At 48.1% G+C, this 19,813-nt stretch overlaps 4 protein-coding genes across 5 annotated transcripts; 2 read left to right on the top strand and 2 right to left on the bottom strand.

Moving 5' to 3' along the window:
• Positions 1–5,608: 5,608 nt before the first annotated feature.
• On the bottom strand, positions 5,609–8,146 carry LOC9644814. Of its 2 annotated transcripts, XR_002991136.1 has the most exons (8): positions 7,385–8,146; positions 7,110–7,322; positions 6,872–7,060; positions 6,679–6,818; positions 6,485–6,631; positions 6,336–6,420; positions 5,769–6,279; positions 5,609–5,714 (listed from the first exon to the last, which is right to left on the bottom strand). XR_002991136.1 is itself a non-coding variant. In XM_024665684.1 (7 exons), exons 1-7 carry the CDS (start codon positions 7,973–7,975, stop codon positions 5,836–5,838), a joined length of 1,809 nt encoding a protein of 602 aa, XP_024521452.1. In that variant the 5' UTR covers positions 7,976–8,146; the 3' UTR covers positions 5,716–5,835. The 2 variants fall into 2 exon arrangements, 1 of the variants encoding a protein (XP_024521452.1); XM_024665684.1 differs by lacking the exon at positions 5,609–5,714 and having other exon boundaries at positions 5,716–6,279.
• A 96-nt stretch (positions 8,147–8,242) lies between these two features.
• Positions 8,243–9,757, bottom strand: LOC9644859 (pentatricopeptide repeat-containing protein At4g02750). The gene has a single exon (XM_024665663.1). It carries the CDS (start codon positions 9,755–9,757, stop codon positions 8,243–8,245), a length of 1,515 nt encoding a protein of 504 aa, XP_024521431.1.
• Positions 9,758–9,844: 87 nt separating this feature from the next.
• On the top strand, positions 9,845–10,631 carry LOC9644858 (LOB domain-containing protein 12). The gene is made up of 2 exons (XM_002991895.2): positions 9,845–10,231; positions 10,285–10,631. Exons 1-2 carry the CDS (start codon positions 10,067–10,069, stop codon positions 10,627–10,629), a joined length of 510 nt encoding a protein of 169 aa, XP_002991941.2. The 5' UTR covers positions 9,845–10,066; the 3' UTR covers positions 10,630–10,631.
• Positions 10,632–10,687: 56 nt separating this feature from the next.
• On the top strand, positions 10,688–13,151 carry LOC9644813 (dolichyl-diphosphooligosaccharide--protein glycosyltransferase subunit 1B). The gene is made up of 10 exons (XM_002991894.2): positions 10,688–10,811; positions 10,860–10,904; positions 10,953–11,590; positions 11,650–11,791; positions 11,853–12,032; positions 12,086–12,157; positions 12,213–12,302; positions 12,356–12,514; positions 12,584–12,799; positions 12,852–13,151. Exons 1-10 carry the CDS (start codon positions 10,710–10,712, stop codon positions 13,038–13,040), a joined length of 1,833 nt encoding a protein of 610 aa, XP_002991940.1. The 5' UTR covers positions 10,688–10,709; the 3' UTR covers positions 13,041–13,151.
• Positions 13,152–19,813: the final 6,662 nt, after the last annotated feature.

The following is a 19,813-nucleotide window of genomic DNA, read 5'->3' as shown; positions in this document are numbered from 1 at the left end:
AGAGACAGCTCTCGATGGCTTTCCAGTTAAGAGATGTTTGCCACAAGTTCGTAGCTGTTGATCACATCATCCATACTAAGGCTCCGTGCGTTCAGCTTTGCAGGGAAATCTGGGCTTCCACAAGTCCCACACGAGTCGATGCTGTGCCTAGCGTTCATCTCTTCAAGCTTCTCCTTCCTTCCTGGATCGAGGCTTTTCTCTACTCCAGACGAGCTCTTGCGTTGGAGAGCTCTCACCAGTAGCTGTTGCACCGATCGAGCACCGTCCAGTTGCCCTCCTCGACTTTCGCCACCTTCTCTAGATCTTGCTGTTTAGATTGGGCTTGAATTATCATCAGGAGAGCTTGTCACAAGGAGCCTGGTTGCCATCAGTCACTCACATTGAGCAACCGATCGCAGCTCTAGCTAGGCAAGATGATGCCTCCACGTGGCTAGTGTGAGATTGATTCGATCATTTGCCTCGTCTGAAACACCAAAATATTGCAAGATCATGAGCAAGTGGACCACAACTACACTACCATATCAATATGCCATAGCTGATCTTGGATTAGCCATTATCAAACTCCACCTTAGAACAATAACAGAACAAGGTTGCATCGTGAAATGATTGAGATTGAGACAAACCCTAAAACAAAGAACATAACGATTGCCTGAATTAGAACAATTGAAGTCCAGACATTTCAAAGAATCATACATAACTACACATGAATCGTGGCAATGGGCTTCTATTCTGCCTCTGCCTCTTCTTCTGCCTCAGGCTTCGTCTCCGCCTCTGGCTTTGGATCGTCATGCTCCTGAGGAGGAGGTGGAGGTGGAGGAGCAAGGGAATTCTTCTGTGCAACAAAAGAATTCATTCAAAGCAAAGAAAGAGATTTTTGTACTTCTCTGTAGATTTTGAGGTTGTGATCCAACTGCTTCTCCTTCATGAATGTGATGTGCAGCCTTCTTGTTCATCGCCTTCTCCTTCTCCGCCATCGCACTTGACTGCTTTCCCGCCCAAATATGCTCTTTTACTCTCAAATTGCCATTTCTTTTTAACATATTGAGTGTAATCATTATCTATTCTTCATGATCACGAGGCCTTCCGGTCCCTTTCAAGGCTCCAGGATTTTCTGGAAGCAAACAAGAGCTAGCAGCTAATTTGCCTTCTGCTTTAATCTTTTTATTTGAGTGCTTGCAGCTATTTATGCGAACGATTTTGGCTGTTCGCTGCATCAGCTTGCATTGAGGAGGCAAGGCAGTAGCCTTATGGTGACACTTACATGCTTGGACTGGCCTCTTTCTTTTATCGTGGATCATCTCTCCATTTTACGTGTGGAGTTCTTCCCATGAATCAAAACTAAGTGCGCTGGCAAGCCATCCGGTTGAGGAGATCACGCATTCTCAACTTCCCTCTGCAAAATCGCATCCCATATGTGACCAGCTCCACACCCTGTATGCCGGAGGGCCGGGATACACCAAGTTCAACGGCTCAAGAACCACGAAGTCTACCTCTTGGCATTGCTTGAGAAGACCGTGAGATCTTCCTCTTCTTCTTCTTGAGTGGTCATCTTTTATTCGTGCTACTGCCATAGTCTCCTAGGATGTAGTTTCTTTCACCCCGACCTCGAGGTGCCCTGTGTGATCCGCACTGGCTCGAAACATGCCGGTTGTGTTGAAGTCCATTGCGATCCTTCCCTTGGCCGAGGCTTTTTTTACGTGAAAATCGATCGCCACGCCACCTTTCTACAGGTGCGTGCAATGGAGGACAACGAGATGATCGGTGTTGACAACTAGATGGAAGCCAGCATCATGGACGGTGCCACTGGGCCTCACCGCGGTTGGCACGCGTCGTCATGGATAAGACTCCTTTGAACGCTTTCTCTTGTCTTGTTAACTGCAAAGTTTGAATTGACAGGGAGTTGAAACTGCCGATCCCAGCTACTTAATCTCCGAGAAAAACATCTAGCACCAAGGAGATGCAAATCGTTCAGGTAGAGTGGGATAGTTCGTTTTGTTCTCACGCAATTGCTAACTGATCTCTCGTGAAAGCTAGATCGACTACTTGCCGCATTCCGAAGCTGGCGAGACAAGGGTTGTGTGGCCGTGCACGGCTGCCACTTCCACCGGGGGCCCGGTGAACAAGCTGGCAGGTCGCAGGAATTTACGCGAGTGGTGTCCGCAACCAGGAAAGGCGAGAGCATCATTCGACGCATGGTTGCCGCACTTGCATGAAGTACAAAGCTCTCAAGCTCAAGGAGCTCGAGGCAGGGACAACGGGTCTGGTGGCAGTCAAGTCAAGCTTATCACCAATTCAACCACGTCCAGGCACATCGTCCACTCTCTAGCTCAGCAACACCCAGTCTGAGGCAGGACTGACTCTGCAGCCGAGCGGTTGATGTCGCCGGCAATCTGCTGCCTAGGGCTGGTAGCTTAGAGTGGTATCTTTCTCAGAGCGCTCCTTCTCCTGCCGGATAATGTCGGCAGCGGGCCTGATGGCTCGTGTCAGGTGGTAAGTAGAGCGTTTTGCACACCATCGAAGCGGGAATATTGAATCATGCAGGTAAGTTTTGTGACTTGAACAACACTCTTCTCAGTATATAGAATAAAGGTGTGGGGCTGAAGTGTGTTGTGGCCCAATTAAATAGGAATATTCTCAAGGAGCTTAAAAGAGATCAATATAAAAGGGTTTATCAGCCTTATAAATTTACTAGGGTTTTATGGTGCCGCAAAAGGTGTCATGGACAGCTCTGATGGAAGCGAACGCCCAGAAGATGGCGATCAAGCAAGAGCTTTGTTTCGAAGAATTCCCACCTGGAATGTCCTGGCTTGGCTTGGCGGCAACGAATGGAGATATGCTCGGAGTCATGGAAACTTTCAACTCGGCCCCGGATGCCACTTTGCAGGCGGTGATGCTCTCCGCGTATGCCAGAACGGGCATCTCGACAACGTCTTTGAGGACATGCCTGGAATACAATACTCGACGCCTCGAAAGATGAAAGCTTACCAAGCATCGCTGCCGAAAGCGCGAGCCTGCAACATCTTCGTTAAGTAACAGCCAGAGAGAATGATAGATTAGAAAAAGCTCATTGCTGGCAATGTAATGATCAGCCAAAGACGCTCTGGAACGGCTAGTGGCCGTTGAGCCAAGAGAAACAGACCCATGCGTACCTGCTGAATCCATCCATAACTTTCACAGCGGTACATTCTTCAACTTTTCTGGGGCCTGACTCTCAATGGAAAACTTCAAGCAAACACAAAACGATTTGCTAGAAAATCTTTCAGGTATATTGATCACCTTTCTTCCTGGCAGACAGCGGAAGATGATCGTCCTGCGACTGTTCAAACTCCGAGTTCCCGGATCCGTCCTCCTTGCTTGCGCCATTCCCGCGTAGAGCGGGGTCTTTAGTACGTCAACATAAAAGCTCCAGTTCGAGCAGGAATAGTCAGTGGCGTGGCAATCAGAAAAGAGAATCCGAATGAGAGAATTTTCTAAAGCTGCATTGACGTTTCTCTTAGACTTGTGTGTTTGACTGGACTTGTAGTCGTGCCAAAGCTTCAAACAATTGGGAATATATTAGTTTTGATTTAGCAAGATTTAGAATGAAATGCTGTGCTGCGGCATCTCTGGAATCCTGATCTGTTTAGTTTCCCTCTGTGGGGAATTTGGGGGGTCTTGCCAATGAAGCGTGCTCTTCTCCAAGAGATCATCTGCCAAATCCGACCTTGGTTGATTGTGAATCCGTGATGCCGTCGGAACAGCTGATGAGGAGTGTGATGGCCGCGCAGCTAAACCCCAAAGCTCGGCTACTTCTAATGCCACATCAATCCCTTCCATGGGTTGGGTGGTCGAGCTCTCCCCAGTCAAGCCATGGTCACTTGGTCTTGAGCTCGTCATAGTGGTCACCATGTCCACGATCTTTGCGATGTCCAGCGCTTTCTCCTGCTCCTCGCTCAACAGCTTCTGGTCGTGGAGGCTGCACAGAATCGACATTGCATGCCTGCTCCTCTCGCCATCGTGATGGTCCAAACCAAAGGAGAGCGCGCTCATGAGAACTGCTATAACGTCGTCACTGCTACTGCCGCTTCCATCGAGTAGCGTTTCCAGGTACTGGTGATTCTTGCGGCAGATAAGATCCAGCACTACTGCCACTTTGCTTCCTAGTGGATCAGCTTGGCAGGTACGGAGGAGTTGGAACAATCCATAGATGACGCTCTTGTAACCAGGGAGAAGACCACCATGGCTGGGATCATAGGCTAGCAATGCCGCGAGAGCGTCTAGAGCTAGCTCCTGGAGCTCCTGGGAGGAACAAAAGAGAGCATTCGCGAGGTACCTTGTCAAGTCGTGATTCTTCCTGAGTAGCGTCCTCAAATTCGCTGCGATCTTCTGCCTGGAGCTCTGGGTCTCTGGCTCTACATCGACCCTGGCTGGATCATCTCCATCGCCATTGAAGGTATAGCGCAGGGAATCCTTCCACTCCTTGTGCGTATCCCCTCTAGCAAAATCAAAATTCGCGATCACACCCGGCTCGGCATTGGCAATCCCTCCAAATGCCGCAAGCTTTCCTAGCAGCTCCAGCACCGACTTGTTGGTATCCGGCTCCAGCGCTTTCACCAGAAGCGAGACGCCTTCATCACTGGCCTGGACGAGGTGTGCCACAGCTAAGAAGGCGTTTTCATCTTCGCAGATCTCGGCCACTAGAGAAATCGCCGCTCGCCGGTAGATGAGATAGTACTTGTGGCCCATGCACTCGAACAGCCGCTCCACAACTTGACGCTTAGATGCCAAGAGGAGCTTCCCACTTTGCTTTCTCTGATCTTCTTCTTCCCAGTGGCACACCGCATCCAGCATCAGCAAGCTCTTCCTCAGCTCCCGGTTGCCTCTCGATTGCAAGAACTCGTTCGCGACGTAGTCGACCAAGTTCATCCTTAGCCCCTTGATGGCTCCATCTCTCAGCGTCGTCTCGTACACGGCAACGAAGAACTTGGACTTAGTTTCCAGGAGAAATCTCGGTCGGCCCCTGTTCTTCTTCGCCTTCTTGTACCTCACTGATATGATCTCCCAGCAGCCGCGGATGCACAGGAACAAGCTCGACTCGGCGATGACGATCGAGAAGAAGCTGATCATTGCGACGAACTCGTTGAACTTTGGATACTTGGGGTGCAGTAGTAGTAGCCAGCGGATGGTGGCTCTGAGGCTGACGAGAGCCAGAAGGATCTCAGTATTGTAGGCCATGTTGTAGACGATGACGAATGAGCGCCCGGAGCGAGCATTGTACAGCAGCCAGAGAAGCAGCAGCAAGAGAAGCAGCAGCCAGAGAGGCAGCAGCAAGGTTTCTATATAGGCGCCGAAGGGAAAGAGGACGAGGAGGCGAAGGAGGGCGATGACGAGTAGGATCAGGCGGGAATTCACCTTTGGTTTCCTTAAGCCTTCGGCTAAGTTGAGAAACCGGAAGCTCCTGATGCCATAGCTAACGAGCAGGAGAGTGACGTAGTAGAAGTCATAGTTTCTCAGATCGTTCACGAATCCCCCCAGGAGAACCACAGTCGCCCACAGGAACATAAACTTTCCCAAGTTCCTGGTGAACTGCTCCAGAGTTGCGAGCAACACAGCACCCATAATAAATCAATTTCCCCTGTTTTGCTCCTGCCTGTTCTTCACTCAAGCGAGTTTTGATCGGATTCTTCAGCGCTAGTAAAAACTTTGGCCATTTGCAGCTTCCAAGAATCATCACGCTGGAAAATCTCATTAGTAGCAATGACACTGAATATGTACACTAAAAAGTTTACCTCTTGATACTACAATTCGCGTCGAAAGAGCTCTCCTGGCTCTCAAAACAATCACCCAAGAATCTGTTCACCGAGCAGCAGTATTCACAGCTTGATCTTGCTCCGTCTCTTCCGGTGGTGGCTTCACATAGCGGCCCAGAGACTTCTGCTTGTAGCGGCTGCGCATTCTAGCCAGCCTCTCCTTGTTCCTGCGCTTCCTTTCCAACTTCATGTTGTATCTCTCCTGCCTCTCCCTCTCCAAGATTCCCTGCCAGAACACTTCTCCCGTGTGTGGCCAGAGCCACCGGTACGTAGGATGCTCGTCGTCAACTTTCTCGGCCATGTCTTCGTCCATTCCCTTGAGCACGCTAAAGCTGAACCACTTGACTTTCATCTGCCCGCGTCGGCTCTCGAGAGCGTTCTGCTCCATCATTATACCCGTCTCAGGATCCACGTAGATGAGTCTCCTGGCACTGTGATACGCCCAAACGTTCACCAGGACCTCAAGTAGACGGCAGTAGCAGTGTTGAGCCTAAGAGATTTAGTATTTAGAACTCACAGCCAAAAGAATTCGAGGTTGTACCATACCTCCAGTTGTGTGGTTGCAAGAGGACAGTTTCCATGGTCGTGATGTTCAATGTAGAGCCGAGAATCGAGAGCGTCCACGAACATCCTAAGACAAGATAACCAGTTAAGAAGATATTTCGTTGGAGTATGTGCAACAAACTGCAACAGACCGGGAAAACATGACGAACTCCACGAAAGATGAGGTAGACATAGCCCAGCAATGCTTGCTAGACCAGACACCAGATGGCATCGTTGGAAGCTCCAGTTGGTCTTTGTTTAAGCCGAACATTGTCTTGAATGTCTCCATGAAAATCCGCCTGGAATGAACACCGTTGGCCTTGACAAACTTTGTCTCGACACATACCTGCAGTTTCCAGCATTGCTTGCATCGCAAGAAGTCCAGAAATCTTCCGACTTGCCAGCCCAGAAATAAACGGCATCGCCATGAATACCGACCCTCACAGCATCGGCTAAAGAGTTTTCAGCTTTTGGCGACAGAGCAACCTGAGGAAAGAAAAATTTAAGATCGTATCCACCGTCAATCCGCAATTTCTTACTCTTTCGGTAGCAGCTAGCGAGGGTTGAAATCCAATCCACGAGTTCTTATGCACTCGATCAATCCTGTTAGCGATTGCGAGAAATCCACCAAAATCGCAAAAGCTATCGCGGTAGAAAGTGTCGTTTAAAAGCACAAGGCGTGATGCAGCATCAATGTCGTCGACCCTTGGTCTCCTTCCCCTCGGTGACTGCATCAAAGTGGAGGTGATGAGAACTTCAAGCACAACACGAGCTTACCAGACTAAGACCACGGTACAGAGGATAATTCTGATGGAGGGAAGCCCAGCCGCTGTTTCCGTCGTAAGTTTCGTAAATGCATAGCGGCTGCCCAGTGCGCTCAAGCTCCCCATCGTCACGTTCGTGATTCTCAAACTTCTCCCTTTCGGCTCTTTTCACGCCTCGGTTCACATCCTCAAAAGTCGCTTGGGCTTGTTCTTTTCTCTCATCCAGCTGATGAAAAAGGAGAAAGAAGGAATGAGAACAATGAAAGGAGCATCACACTGATGGTATACCTCCTCCTCTTCTATTCTCTCCACGTCTTCAATCGCATGCAGATCTCGCTCCACAGCCACTTCTCCTTCCAGATTTTCTTCGTAGTCTTCAAAGTTGGCAATAGAACTGTTAATTTTTGCGGAGGCTCCTTGCTCGTCATTAGCTAAAGTTCTTTGCTCCAAGCCAGATGGACGCGTTCGGGCAACTCTAGAACCATTGAGAAAATTCTGCTGTAAATCGTCAGCTCCACCGGGAAGATTCATCTCGGAACGCTTGGTGACGATCCCTTCTAACAGCAGCACCGACTGGAAAACCAGCCATAACACTACCGCAGTGATGACAATCCTGGAAGCCAAAACTTTGCCTTTCACTGGAAAACATTCCCCACACTCCCTCTTGCTCGCCTTGGAAAATCCATGAGCGGCGCCGCCACCGCGAACATTCACGACCACCTGGGAAGGCTGGAGCTGGAACGCATTGCCATTCCTAGCGCCTCCATTCTGGGGCAGCCACCGCTTGGACGCATTCCCTGCTCTAGAATTCCCCGATGGCCCGGTGAAGGCCGTCCCTTCCCTGCCAGGCGCTCCACAGTGCGGGGAGCTCCCTCCCATTTCCCTTCCCTGGACTCACATTTCACGAATCCGGCTCGCATTTCGCGAAATCCCGCTCCAGCGCCCGTCACAATGCCGAGATCTCGCAATGTAGCCCCGCATCGCCGCCTAGCGCCACCGGATCCAGCTGCCGCGAGAGAGAGACACCTAAAAACCCTAGACCTCTTTCTCTCTCCTGTGCGTCCTTTCTTGGCTTGCCAGCAAGAACCCACTCGTGATCAATCCCTTCCAGAGAATATTCCCGGGATCGATCGATGGATAGATGGATCACTCCGGGCAGAAGGCGTTGGAGAGGAGCACGTAAGGCGTCGCTTGCTCGGGATCGCAATCCGAGGATTGGACCGCACATCGCGCTCCCAGATCAACATCGCCGTGGACGCGGCAAGCGCTGAGCAGCGATGTCCACTCGATGTCCCCAGGAACGAAGGGCATGGCGGCGATGAGCTCCGCGGCGTCGTCCAGATGCCCCATTCTGCCAAGCACATCGATCATACACCCGAAATGCTCCAGCGTGTGGCGCAATCCCCGATCCTCCTCCACCGATGTGAAGTAGCGCCAGCACTCGTCAATCAGGCCGGCGTGGGCGCAAGCGCTGAGCACTACAAGGAAGCTGATCTCGTCCGACGCGGTGCCCTCGAGATCCATCCCCCGGAAGAGCCCTAAAACCTCGGTGAATCGCCCGGCGTGGGCGTATCCTTGAAGGATATTCGACCACGCCGCCACGTCCTTGACGGGCAGAATATCGAAGAGCTCGCGAGCGTCCAGCAAATGCCCTTCCAGGGTATATCCTGTTATTAGCGAGTTCCACGACACAACATGCCAACAGGGCATTTTGTTAAACAGTAACTTTGCTGTGTGACTTTGGCGAGACTTGGCATACGTGGTAATTATGCTATTCCACGTTACATCGTCTCTAGCGGGCATGGAGTTAAAGGTATCTCTTGCGAGTAACACATGCCCTAACTCGGCATTTGCGGTAAGTATCGCGTTTCCAGAGACTATGTCACGATGTGGCATTTTGGCATAGTATTCGGTTGCCCTAACGGTATCTAATTGCGAGCATCCCGACACAATGAGGCTCCAAGAGAATCTATCCCTTTTGGGCATGGCGTGGAAGAGATCCTGGCCCTCCATCGCCATGCCATTCTGAACGTAAGCGTGGATCATCGCGTTCCAGGCCGTGATATCCCTCTCCGGAATCGGGATCGCGTCAAACATGGCGCGCGCTCGATCGATCTGGCCGCCGCTCGCGTAAGCCGTGAACATCGCCGTGAGAGTGATGACATCGCACTCGCTGTGGGGGATCGAGTAGAAGACGCGCTCGGAATCGGCCAATCGCCCGGCTTTGGCACATCCCTGGAGGATCGCTGTCCAGGCGACGATGTTTCGCTGGGGGATCCGGTGGAACATCCCCAGCGCCTCGTGGATCTTGGAATGGGAGCAGTAGGCTGTGATCATCTCGCTCCAGGTGATCACGTTCCTGGCGGTGGCGCCATCGAATGTCCGCCGCGCCCCTTCCAGATGACCATTCCGGGCAAATGCCGAGAGGAGGATGTTCCAGGAGAAGACATTGGGGCGATCGATCGTGGAGAAGACCGCCGCCGCCTCGCCCACGGATCCACACTTGCCATACATCTCCACAAGCAAATTCGCGAAGAATCGATCGCGGCAGTAATCCGTGGCCAGCAGCTCGCGATGCGCCTCGCGGCATTTGAAGAGATTGCCGGAGATTCCACACGCCTTGACGACATCGAACAGCCTCGCCTTGAGGCCCTCGCCCATAAACCCTAAAAGAAACTTTTAAATTTCCCGCCATATTTTGAAAAAGAGCGGGCTCTGCTTTTTAGGGTTCTTGCGATAACGAGCAAATTTACTCGCAAGTTTCCAATTCCGGAGACCGCCACGATCGGTGGTTACAAATTAAGTCCACGCGGTGATGGGGAAGATCACATACCTAATGCCCCCTTCATTCATTCGCTCCCAGACAGCGCAAACAAGCAACGAATTCTCGCGGAGAAGATCTCTCCTTTGCTTGATCTCGCCAAAGAAAAGAAGAAATCCCTCCAGTCGGTCATCGATCCGGGTTTGATCATGCCAGGAGCTGGAGGGATGTCGCCGTGCGCCGCTTGCAAGCTTCTGAGGAGGCGCTGCGCCAAGGATTGCATCTTCGCCCCATTCTTCCCGCCGGACGAGCCCCAGAAATTCGCCTACGTCCACAAAGTCTTTGGCGCCAGCAATGTGAACAAGATGCTCCAGGTAAGAAAGCCCCTTTGAATCGATCAATCGAGCTCCTCCTTCTCTCTCTCCAGGATCTTCCAGTGTACCAGCGGGCAGACGCTGTGAACAGCATGGTATACGAGGCGAATTCGCGGATCCGGGACCCTGTCTATGGCTGCGTAGGCGCAATCTCGGCGCTCCAGCAACAAGTTGCCCAGCTCCAGGCACAGCTCGCGGTATCCCAGGCCGAGATCGTGTGTATGCGAATGCAGCACGCCTCCACGACGATCGCCCTAGGGCAGCACTGCAAATCCCCCTCGCATCTATCGCCCCCAGCGCCATCGTCGCCAGAAATCAATCACCAGAACTACAGGCCACCGATCGGATCAGCGGCAGCGCATGATGGCTTCTCGGCGGGATCGCTGCTCGAAAATTAGGGCTAGAGAATTGTTCCATTTTTTACATATCTTACAGTGAATGAAATTAGGGTTCTTGGGCTTAGGTCACTAGGGTTTTGATGGCGGCTTCGTCGCTGTGCCTGATCGGCTGCCTGGCACTGTGGATCCTCACCGGCGCTGCCTTGGCTGAAGATTTAGTGGTCGCCAAGCTTGATCGTCGGGTATGTTGCCGCATTTCTCTCGAAATCTTTTGATCGGGAGTTTCGCAGGTCGATCTGACATCGCAAGTGGCAAGAACCCTCGTTTCTTTCAAGGTAATTTCATTCTCAGTCATCCCTGGTAAATCTCGCTTCCATTTCCAGATCGAAAATTCCGGATCCGATCCAGCGACCAAGTTCTTGTTTGCGCTTTCCAAGGATCAATTCGACCATCTCGCATATATCTCGGCCGCGTCTGTGTCAGTGAAAGGCAAGTCGAGGACACAATCCGCGCCTCTAACCGTGAAAGAAGTCGAGAAGAAGGAAGATCCGAGCTCCGATGCTGTCTACTTCGAAATCTCTCTAGAGAAATCTCTAGAGCAAGGCCAGGCAGCGACCATCGATGTCCAGTACGCGCTTACACATACGCTGACGCCCTTCCCACGAGAGATTCGTCAGTCCGAGACACAGCTCGTGCTATACCACGACTCGGCATACGTGCTTTCTCCATATCTGGTGAAGTTCCAGACAACTTTCTTCAAGCTTCCAGGCAGCCGTGTGGAGTCCTATACCAAAGTGGAGCCGACCAAGTTGGGAGACAAGGAGATCAAGTATGGACCTTACGAGAACGTTTCGCCCCTCAGCCAAGCACCTGTGACGCTCCAGTTTGAGAACAATCGGCCGTTTGCAGTAGTGGAAACACTTGAGCAGGAGATCGAGATCTCGCACTGGGGGAACGTGTATGCTACCGAGAACTATCACCTCAAGCATACTGGAGCGCGTCTGAAAGGTGGATTTTCCAGGTTAGTCTGTAAATTATTCATTTTCCTCAGTGATTATTGGACTAACTGAACTTTTGCAGGCTAGATTATCAGGCTAAAGGAAATGGTGTTTCTGCCTTTCGCTATCTTGCCGCGATCTTGCCCCCACGGGCACACTCGATCTACTATCGTGATGAGATTGGAAACATTTCTACTTCTCATGTCAGGAACGAGCCTAAAAGAGTAAGTATTTCGAATTCTTTCCTCTCGTGTTTTCGAGTGTATGATTGTTTGATCTTGGCAGACGATAGTTGAGTTTGAGCCAAGATATCCGCTTTTTGGAGGCTGGCAAGTGAAGTTTACTTTGGGATACAGTGTCCCTCTCCAAGATTTTGTGTTTTTGGCTCCTGATGGAAGCCGCTACCTTAACTTTACCTTCGGTAGTCCTCTTGTCGACGTAGTTGTGGAGAAGATTACAACAAAGGTACTTAAACTTACTATTTTGTTCATGTTGAGCTGCTAACGCAATGGTTTCAGGTTGTTCTGCCCGAGGGATCAAGAGATCCCAGTGTGGAAGCACCATTAGCTTTGGATGAGCAACATCAGGAGGTATATAACTTGCTCCAGTTTAGTTGATGTTTAACAGGGTGGCTGTTTTTTCCAGGTGAAACATAGCTACTTAGATACAGTTGGTCGTAAAGTCGTCGTCCTCACGAAGAAAAATGTTGTCGCCGAGCACAATGTACCGTTTCAGGTATGAGGTCTTCACAGACGGAAAAACTTGAGAAAATGATATCATCCCTGCAGGTCAAATACAAATTTAATCCTCTGGCCATGCTTGCGGAACCACTGATGCTCATTTTCGGCTTCTTCTGCTTCTTCTTAGCTTGCATGGCGTACTTGCACTTCGATTTTCCAATATCGAAGTCCTCTGCCGCTTACCAAGCTCGTCTCCAGCAAGAGGAGGTGAGCATATATCTAAGAGTCCTCTCTTTTCTTTTCTTTTTCTGACCGATAAATATCTGCTGTGACTAGGTCCTTGATCTTCTGCAACGCTTCCAAAAGCTCATGAAACGACGGCTCTTCGAGGCTGAGAAGCTCGAGGCAGCATTGCGTGACCTCGCCCGTACCGGCGACGTTGCTCCTTGCAAAGCCAGCAAAAAACTAGTAGATGCAACGCTGTCCAAGGAAGTGAAAGCCATTCACGAAGCGTTGCAAGCAACTTCACGCTCGTCAAGTGTCAACTCAAAGGTACGTTTTTTTTCTTTCCATTCGTTTGTTTGCTAATTGAGGATCATTACAGGTGGAGGCCTTGATCACGAAAGAGAAAGAGAAGCACGAGAGGCTTCTCCAGAAGCTGAATCTCACGGTGGATTTGTACGAGAGGAAGATGAGCAGCAAGGAGATCGATTCACGCCTCGCTCCCCACGAGCAAAAGTACACTCACCTCAAATCGGAAGTGGCGGAGCTGATGGATAGCTTGGACGATTGAAAGAAAGGAGGAAGAAGCAGCTCTCACACAGAACACCACAAGAATAATCGGACAATTGGAAAGACTAAGGTGTCTTAACATCTAACGAAGAATGTTTCTAGATCATGCCAATGGGATTTACTCTCATTCCTCCACCACTATGAGCACTAGTGGGTCTCTTCTGAAGCAATGCACGAGATTGCGAGAAAGTAAGTTTTCTATGGTTCTTTGTTTCTTACCATGGTAAGTGCGGGATCTTGAGGAGCCCAAATTCTGAGTTGAAAAGAGGGGTACGTTACCTTGGTTGATTGTGAATCCGTGATGCCGTCGGAACAGCTGATGAGCATTGTGATGGCCAAGCAGCTAAAACCCAAAGCTCGGCTACTTCTAATGCCAGACCAATCCCTTCCATGGGTTGGGTGATCGAGCTCTCCCCAGTCAAGCCATGGCCACTTGGTCTTGAGCTCGTCATAGTGGTCACCATGTCCACGATCTTTGCAATGTCCAGCGCTTTCTCCTGCTCCTCGCTCAATAGCTTCTGATCGTGGAGGCTGCACAGAATCGACATTGCATGCTTGCTCCTCTCGCCATCGTGATGGTCCAAACCAAAGGAGAGCGCGCTCATGAGAACTGCTATAACATCGTCACTGCTACTGCCGCTTCCATCGAGCAGCGTTTCAAGGTACTGGCGATTCTTGCGGCAGAGAAGATCCAGCACCCCTGCCGATTTTCTTCCTCGCAGATCAGCTTCGCAGGCACGGACGAGATGGAACAATCCATGGATGGCGCTCTTGTAACCAGGGAGAAGATCACCATCGCTGGGATCATAGGCTACCAATGCCGCGAGAGCGTCTAGAGCTAGCTCCTGGAGCTCCTGGGAGGAACAAAAGAGAGCATTCGCCAGGTACCTTGTCAAGTCGTGATTCTTTCTTAGTAGCGTCCTCAAATTCTTTGCGATCTTCTGCCTGGAGCTCTGGATCTCTGGCTCGACATCGACCCTGGCTGGATCATCTCCATCGCCATTGAAGGTATGGCGGAGAGAATCCTTCCACTTCTTTTGCGTATCCCCTAGAGCAAAATCAAAGTCCGGGATCACACTCGGATTGGCAATCTTTCCAAATGCCGCAAGCTTTCCTAGCAGCGCCAGCACTGACTTGTTGGTATCCGGCTCTAGCGCTTTCACCAGAAGCGAGATGCCTGTGTCGCTGGCCTGGACAACTTGTGCCACAGCGAAGAACGCGTTCTCGTCCTTGCAGATCTCGGCCACTAGGGAAATCGCCGTTCGCCTATACGTGAGATAGTACTTGTGGCCCATGCACTCGAACAGCCGCTCCACAACTTCACGCTTAAATGCCAAGAGGAGCTTCCCACTTTGCTTTCTCTGATTTTCTTCTTCCGAGTGGCACACCGCATCCAGCATCAGCAAGCTCTTCCTCAGCTCCCGGTTGCCTCTCGATTCCAAGAACTCGTTCGCGACGTAGTCGACCAAGTTCATCCTCAGCCCCTTGATGGCTCCATCTCTCAGCGTCGTCTCGTACACGGCAACGAAGAATTTGAACTTTGTTTCCAGAATAAATCTCGGTCGGTTCCTGTTGTTCTTCTTTCGCAGCTTGTACCTCACTGATATGATCTGCCAGCAGCTTCGGTTGCACAAGAACAAGCTCGATTCGGCGATAACGATCGAGAAGAAGCAGAGCATTGCCACGAACTCGTTCGACTTTGGATACTTGTAGTGCGGTGGTCGTAGCCAGTGGATCGAGGCTCCCAGGTTGAGGAGAGCCAGAAAGATCTCAGCGTTGTACAGGGCCGTGTTGTAGATGAGGACGAACGAGCGCTCGGAACCAGCACTGTACCCGAATGCGAGAAGGCTGAGCACCAGCAGGAGGATCACGAAGATGGTGAGGCCGACGTCCCAGAGGATTACCAGGACGATGGTGGTGAGTACGAAGAGAACGATGAAGAGTGCCTGGATGCGGGAGACCACCTTTGGTTTCTTGAAGCCTTTGGTCAGGTTGAGGAAGCGGAAGCTCCGGATACCATAGCTGACGAGCAGGACTGTGATGAAGTAGAAGTCGTTTTTGTCCATAGCGGTCACGAATCCCCCCAGGAGAACCACAGTCGCCCACAGGAATGTCAACTTTCCCAAGTTCGTGGTGAACTGCTCCAGAGTTGCGAGCAACACAGCACCCATAGATCAATCCCCCCGTTCTAGTTTTGCTCGCGCGATTTGCCTGCCTGTGTTCTTTACTCGAGTGTGTTTTGATCGGATTCTTCAGCGCTATACAAAAGCTTGGTCGTTCTTTGCGGCGAACGTGCACTGAGCTAGAGTTTCCAAGAACCATCATCACGCTGGAAAATCTCATCAGTAGGATATGACCGGTAAAATTCTACCTTTTGTCAGTCGTCCACTTGCCGTATACAATTCGCGTCGAAAGAGCTCTCCTGGCTCTCAAAACAATCACCCAAGAATCTGTTCACCCAGCAGCAGTATTGACAACTTGATCTTGCTCCGTCTCTTCCAGTGGTGGCTTCACATAGCGGCCCAGAAACTTCTGCTTGTAGCGACAACGCATTCTAGCGTGCCCCTCCTTGTCTGCGCTTCCTTTCCAACTTGATGGTGTATCTCTCCTGCCTCTCTCCCTCTCTAAAATTCACTCCATAAATCCTTGAAGAAATGTCGAGAAACAAAGGAAAACGAAATTGGAAACACACCTTATAGTGATGAATCTCTCCCAGAAGGACTGTTTGGACTGATGAAAAGCTTCCATTCGATTCTTTCGCTGTTGATATCACCATAAACGTAAGTCTAGCATAACCTTGTCACCATTATAGATACATGAGCAGCTCAGAGATCCCATCAATATCATTCTCGTCTGATTCACTTCAGCAGGAATCTTGGAATCTAAGTGTCCGCAAGAAGGGAGTGGGAGAATGCAGTTTTTTAATCTTCTAGTGGTTCTAGCATGAACATAGTGGTGCTGGATAACTTTGGCGCTCAGTTTCGTGTTTGAAGTTCGAGGTGTAAAGGGATAATTGGCTTGTAGGAGCTACATGCCATTGCTTTTTTTATCTTTCAACGTCAGCTCTTTCTATCATTGTGATCTATCATTGTGAAGAGAATTGGATTGTTCATCCACCAATAGAGTTGGGTATAAACTATTGTGAGACTGAGCTATGCCACATTAATAATTCAACTTAGTTCCCATTGGTTTCCATAATTGGTTGTTTGAAAGCTATCATGTGTTGAAATTGAATTTACCTCCAGGCCCCCCCGCCCCCCGCCCCCCGAACCTAATGAGGTAACAAATCAAGGAAGTTGCACTAAGCTCAACAAGCAAGGAACAAAGCAAACCACGTAAGCTACCTCAAGAGATTGTTCCATGATCCCACTTTCCTTGAATAGGCTGCAAATTATCCTTCATGAACAACAACACATGTCTACAATCAATCCTGAACCGAGTCCATCATGGGAGGAATAAGCATTTTGATATGCTTCGTCCGAGAACAAATTAGCTGAAGCATCTGTCAACAATCAACATAGTCGCTGATCTACTCATGAAGATAACTCTTTCTATTCAGCAATTCATAAAACTTTGACTAAGTAACTTCATAAACACATTGCTCATTCTCTTGAGCTGGAGGAGCTCGTTTCCACTGGAATCCATGATCGATCCACCAAGAGTGGCACCGACGAGCACACCACTCAGAATCCTCACTCATCTTGACAAGCTTGGGAAAGACACAAACGTAGTAAGGGACACATTTGCAATCAAATCTTCAAGATCTGATCAGAGGAGCATAAAGATGTATACAGCCAGAGAGGCACCTTAAGCTTAATGCAATTCGAGTGTCCCTTGTTCTGTCACGAGGGCAATGAATTTCTAGCTCAACTCGTCTAGCACTGTGTATGTAGCAATTTTTTATGTGGAGAAGTCATGGACGATGAAGGGATCTGTCTAACAGGGAGATGGGGCACAGCCACCAGGAATGAAAGGAGAGCTGAAAATGCCTTGCTGTGAGGGGCTTGTTAGCATGCTTGGGTCCAACAAAAACGTTCGAATCCAAAGAGCCTCTTTTACTGCTTCTGTTACTGCATTATATTCTGCTTTGCAAGTGGATAATGTAACCATTTGCTGCTTCTGACTGTGCCACGACATAACAGCATAACAAACCTTGAAAACGTACCCACTTGTAGATCATCTGTCATTGAGATCTCCTGTTAAGTTTGCATCAACCATTTCATATAGTATTATAGCTCTTGATCCAATGTCACCTGACACTGTGCTCTTGTATGTGATATAGAATGCTGTACTTAGTTAAAGATTCGTTCCACCATATACCAGTGACACTTTCCTGGATCTTGCATGAATTGACATACACGAGAGACCGCGACTGCTATGTTGGGATGGCTTGTAGAGGCCAGATACATCGAAGCTCCTACCACGTTCTGGTATGGCAGAGTTGCCATCTTCTGTTTCTCCTCCTCAAAACGTTGAGCATCTGTCTTTGAGAGTTCCAGAGCAGCAATAGGTGCAATGCACTGAGTGAGAAAATGTCAGTACTCCTTCAGAAAATTGAACATTGGAGATATACTTATATTGATGTGCCTGTAGTACTTTGTGGTCCCTATCATGCAAGATTTGTAAGCCAAGGCCAAATAAAATCTTACCGAGATCAATCATTCTTAATTTTCTGAGATAGTTGTGTCTTGATAGTGTTATGTGGCATTTTTTGTGTTGGCTTCCAAGCTCTTGCTGACCATCACAATGCAAGATTAGACATAAAGGCAATGTTGTCATTATTCGGCTCCTCCTGTGGGTCACTTTATAACATGGGAGTGGCAAATATTCACTAAATGATTGAAATGACATATATTTATATGTTAAAAAATCTATATAAAAAATATCTATATTTATTTTAAATGTGTGAGGTCCACGTGTGATATTAATATTAGCATAGTGGGATTTTGATAGCTATCAAATTGATTTCAATTTGGACTAATCAATTTTGTATATAAATTAGGGTTTTTGGGCTATTGATATAGACATTTCTGTGTTCCACATTCTATATTCTATGCACTCACATTGGTGGAGGAGAGGAGCAATTTTGATTGTCCTTGATAAGTGCTTAAATTTAAGATTTTGGTTTTTAATTTAGATCTAGCTTTTGCATCATTTAATATTCCTTTCTTTATGATTTTTTTTAATTTTTTCTCTTTTGCTTTTTTCCTTTTTGTTCATCTTCATGGTGGAGCAGTAGCCTCCTCTTCCTTTGACTTTAGAGCAATAATTGTTGCAGTTATTTGATGCTATGTGGTTATAATTGAATAATTAAACCCAATAATAGTGGCATTTATGGTGTGTGATATAACTCCTCTTGCTCTTACGTTCATCATCCCCTGTAAAGTGATCAAACCAATGATACATATCATCCCCAAGATTCTTATAGAAGAACTTTAGCCACTTGTTGTTTATGTGAGTTTCCCTCATGTCTCCAAAGAACAACATTATAATGGTATAATGGTTTGAGCACAGCCACTTGTGCGGATTGGAGTTTTCTCATGGACATTTTCAAATGCACATTTAGACATATTAATGATTGTGATGATGCCTTTCAATAATTGCATCATCTTCGTCAAGGGCCATCTGAGTTAGTGATGCAATTTAGCATTCATTTTTTAAACCTATTGCTTCATGTAAAGCTAAATATGTCAAAGCAGATCAAGTTAGGAATGTTGTGGCTAACACTTTGTCAAGGCTGTATGCATGCACTTGCTCCAACCACTCTTGATAATGCTTTTTACCTATCACAACATTATGAAACATTGCTTTTTCCACTTCTTGCTATAAATCCTTCAGCTCCACTTTCGGTGGGTGATAATTTTGTTTTAATGGAGGTTAATGCTACTGCTGCCCAAGTTCAAAGACAAGGGAGAGGACGTGGTTATGGTTGTAATATCCACTGTTGGGTGTGTGATGAAGCTAGTCATAATTATCGGCATTGTTAACATTTTCTAGATTGGCAACTTTCATTTCTTAGGTGGAGACTTTGGCATCTATTATATCTTGTTGGTGCTATTGCAGTGGAAGGTCTAGACAATAAAATACTTTTGGGAAATGAAGAGTCATGCGAATAGTGGAGGGCCTTTACACGAATAAGTCAATGACTTTTCCATCTTTCTTTTAGGAGTATCATCAAAGAGTTCACTCAGCATTAGTTCATCTAGTGTTTACTTTCCAAGCTCATTTTTATAACAAAAAGTTTTCTATTATTCTTTCTATGTTAGTTGATATAGGCTCTAATTTATTTTCTATTGTTTAACCTGTTACCATATGTTATCAGCTATATTTGTATTGTCTGGTAGAACTAGTTTTCATTCTTTATGGCAAAGGCTATACACATAAATATGCATAGAATGAGGTAGACCTAATTGTGCATATAGGCGACCTCAAGCTTGAGTTACAATTATTGCAAGTGGTGTCGAGTCAAGCTTTTGACCTCATCCTAGGTATGGATTGGTTGTGGTGCAAATATACCAAGTGTGATTTTGAGGCTTTTCCCCCTTGTTTTATATTTCCTTATATTTCTTTTGTTCCTCTCACTTCTATTTCTTTTCATCCCTTTACTTCTACCTTTGCTTCCATCATTTTTTTCCCTTTATTACTTCTTTCTATATTTCTATTTTGTTCCTTTATTCTCTCTTTAAATCCTTTAGATAGTCTTTGTATTGTAGTTGTTGATTATTTTATGAAAGAGTATTGATCTCTTTGAATTTGATTAATTATTTTAGGCCA

The sequence above is a fragment of the Selaginella moellendorffii genome, unplaced genomic scaffold (genome assembly GCF_000143415.4).
Source record: "Selaginella moellendorffii unplaced genomic scaffold, v1.0 SELMOscaffold_125, whole genome shotgun sequence".
Taxonomy (NCBI): Eukaryota; Viridiplantae; Streptophyta; class Lycopodiopsida; order Selaginellales; family Selaginellaceae; genus Selaginella; species Selaginella moellendorffii.
This window is presented reverse-complemented; position numbering and strand designations above follow the sequence as displayed.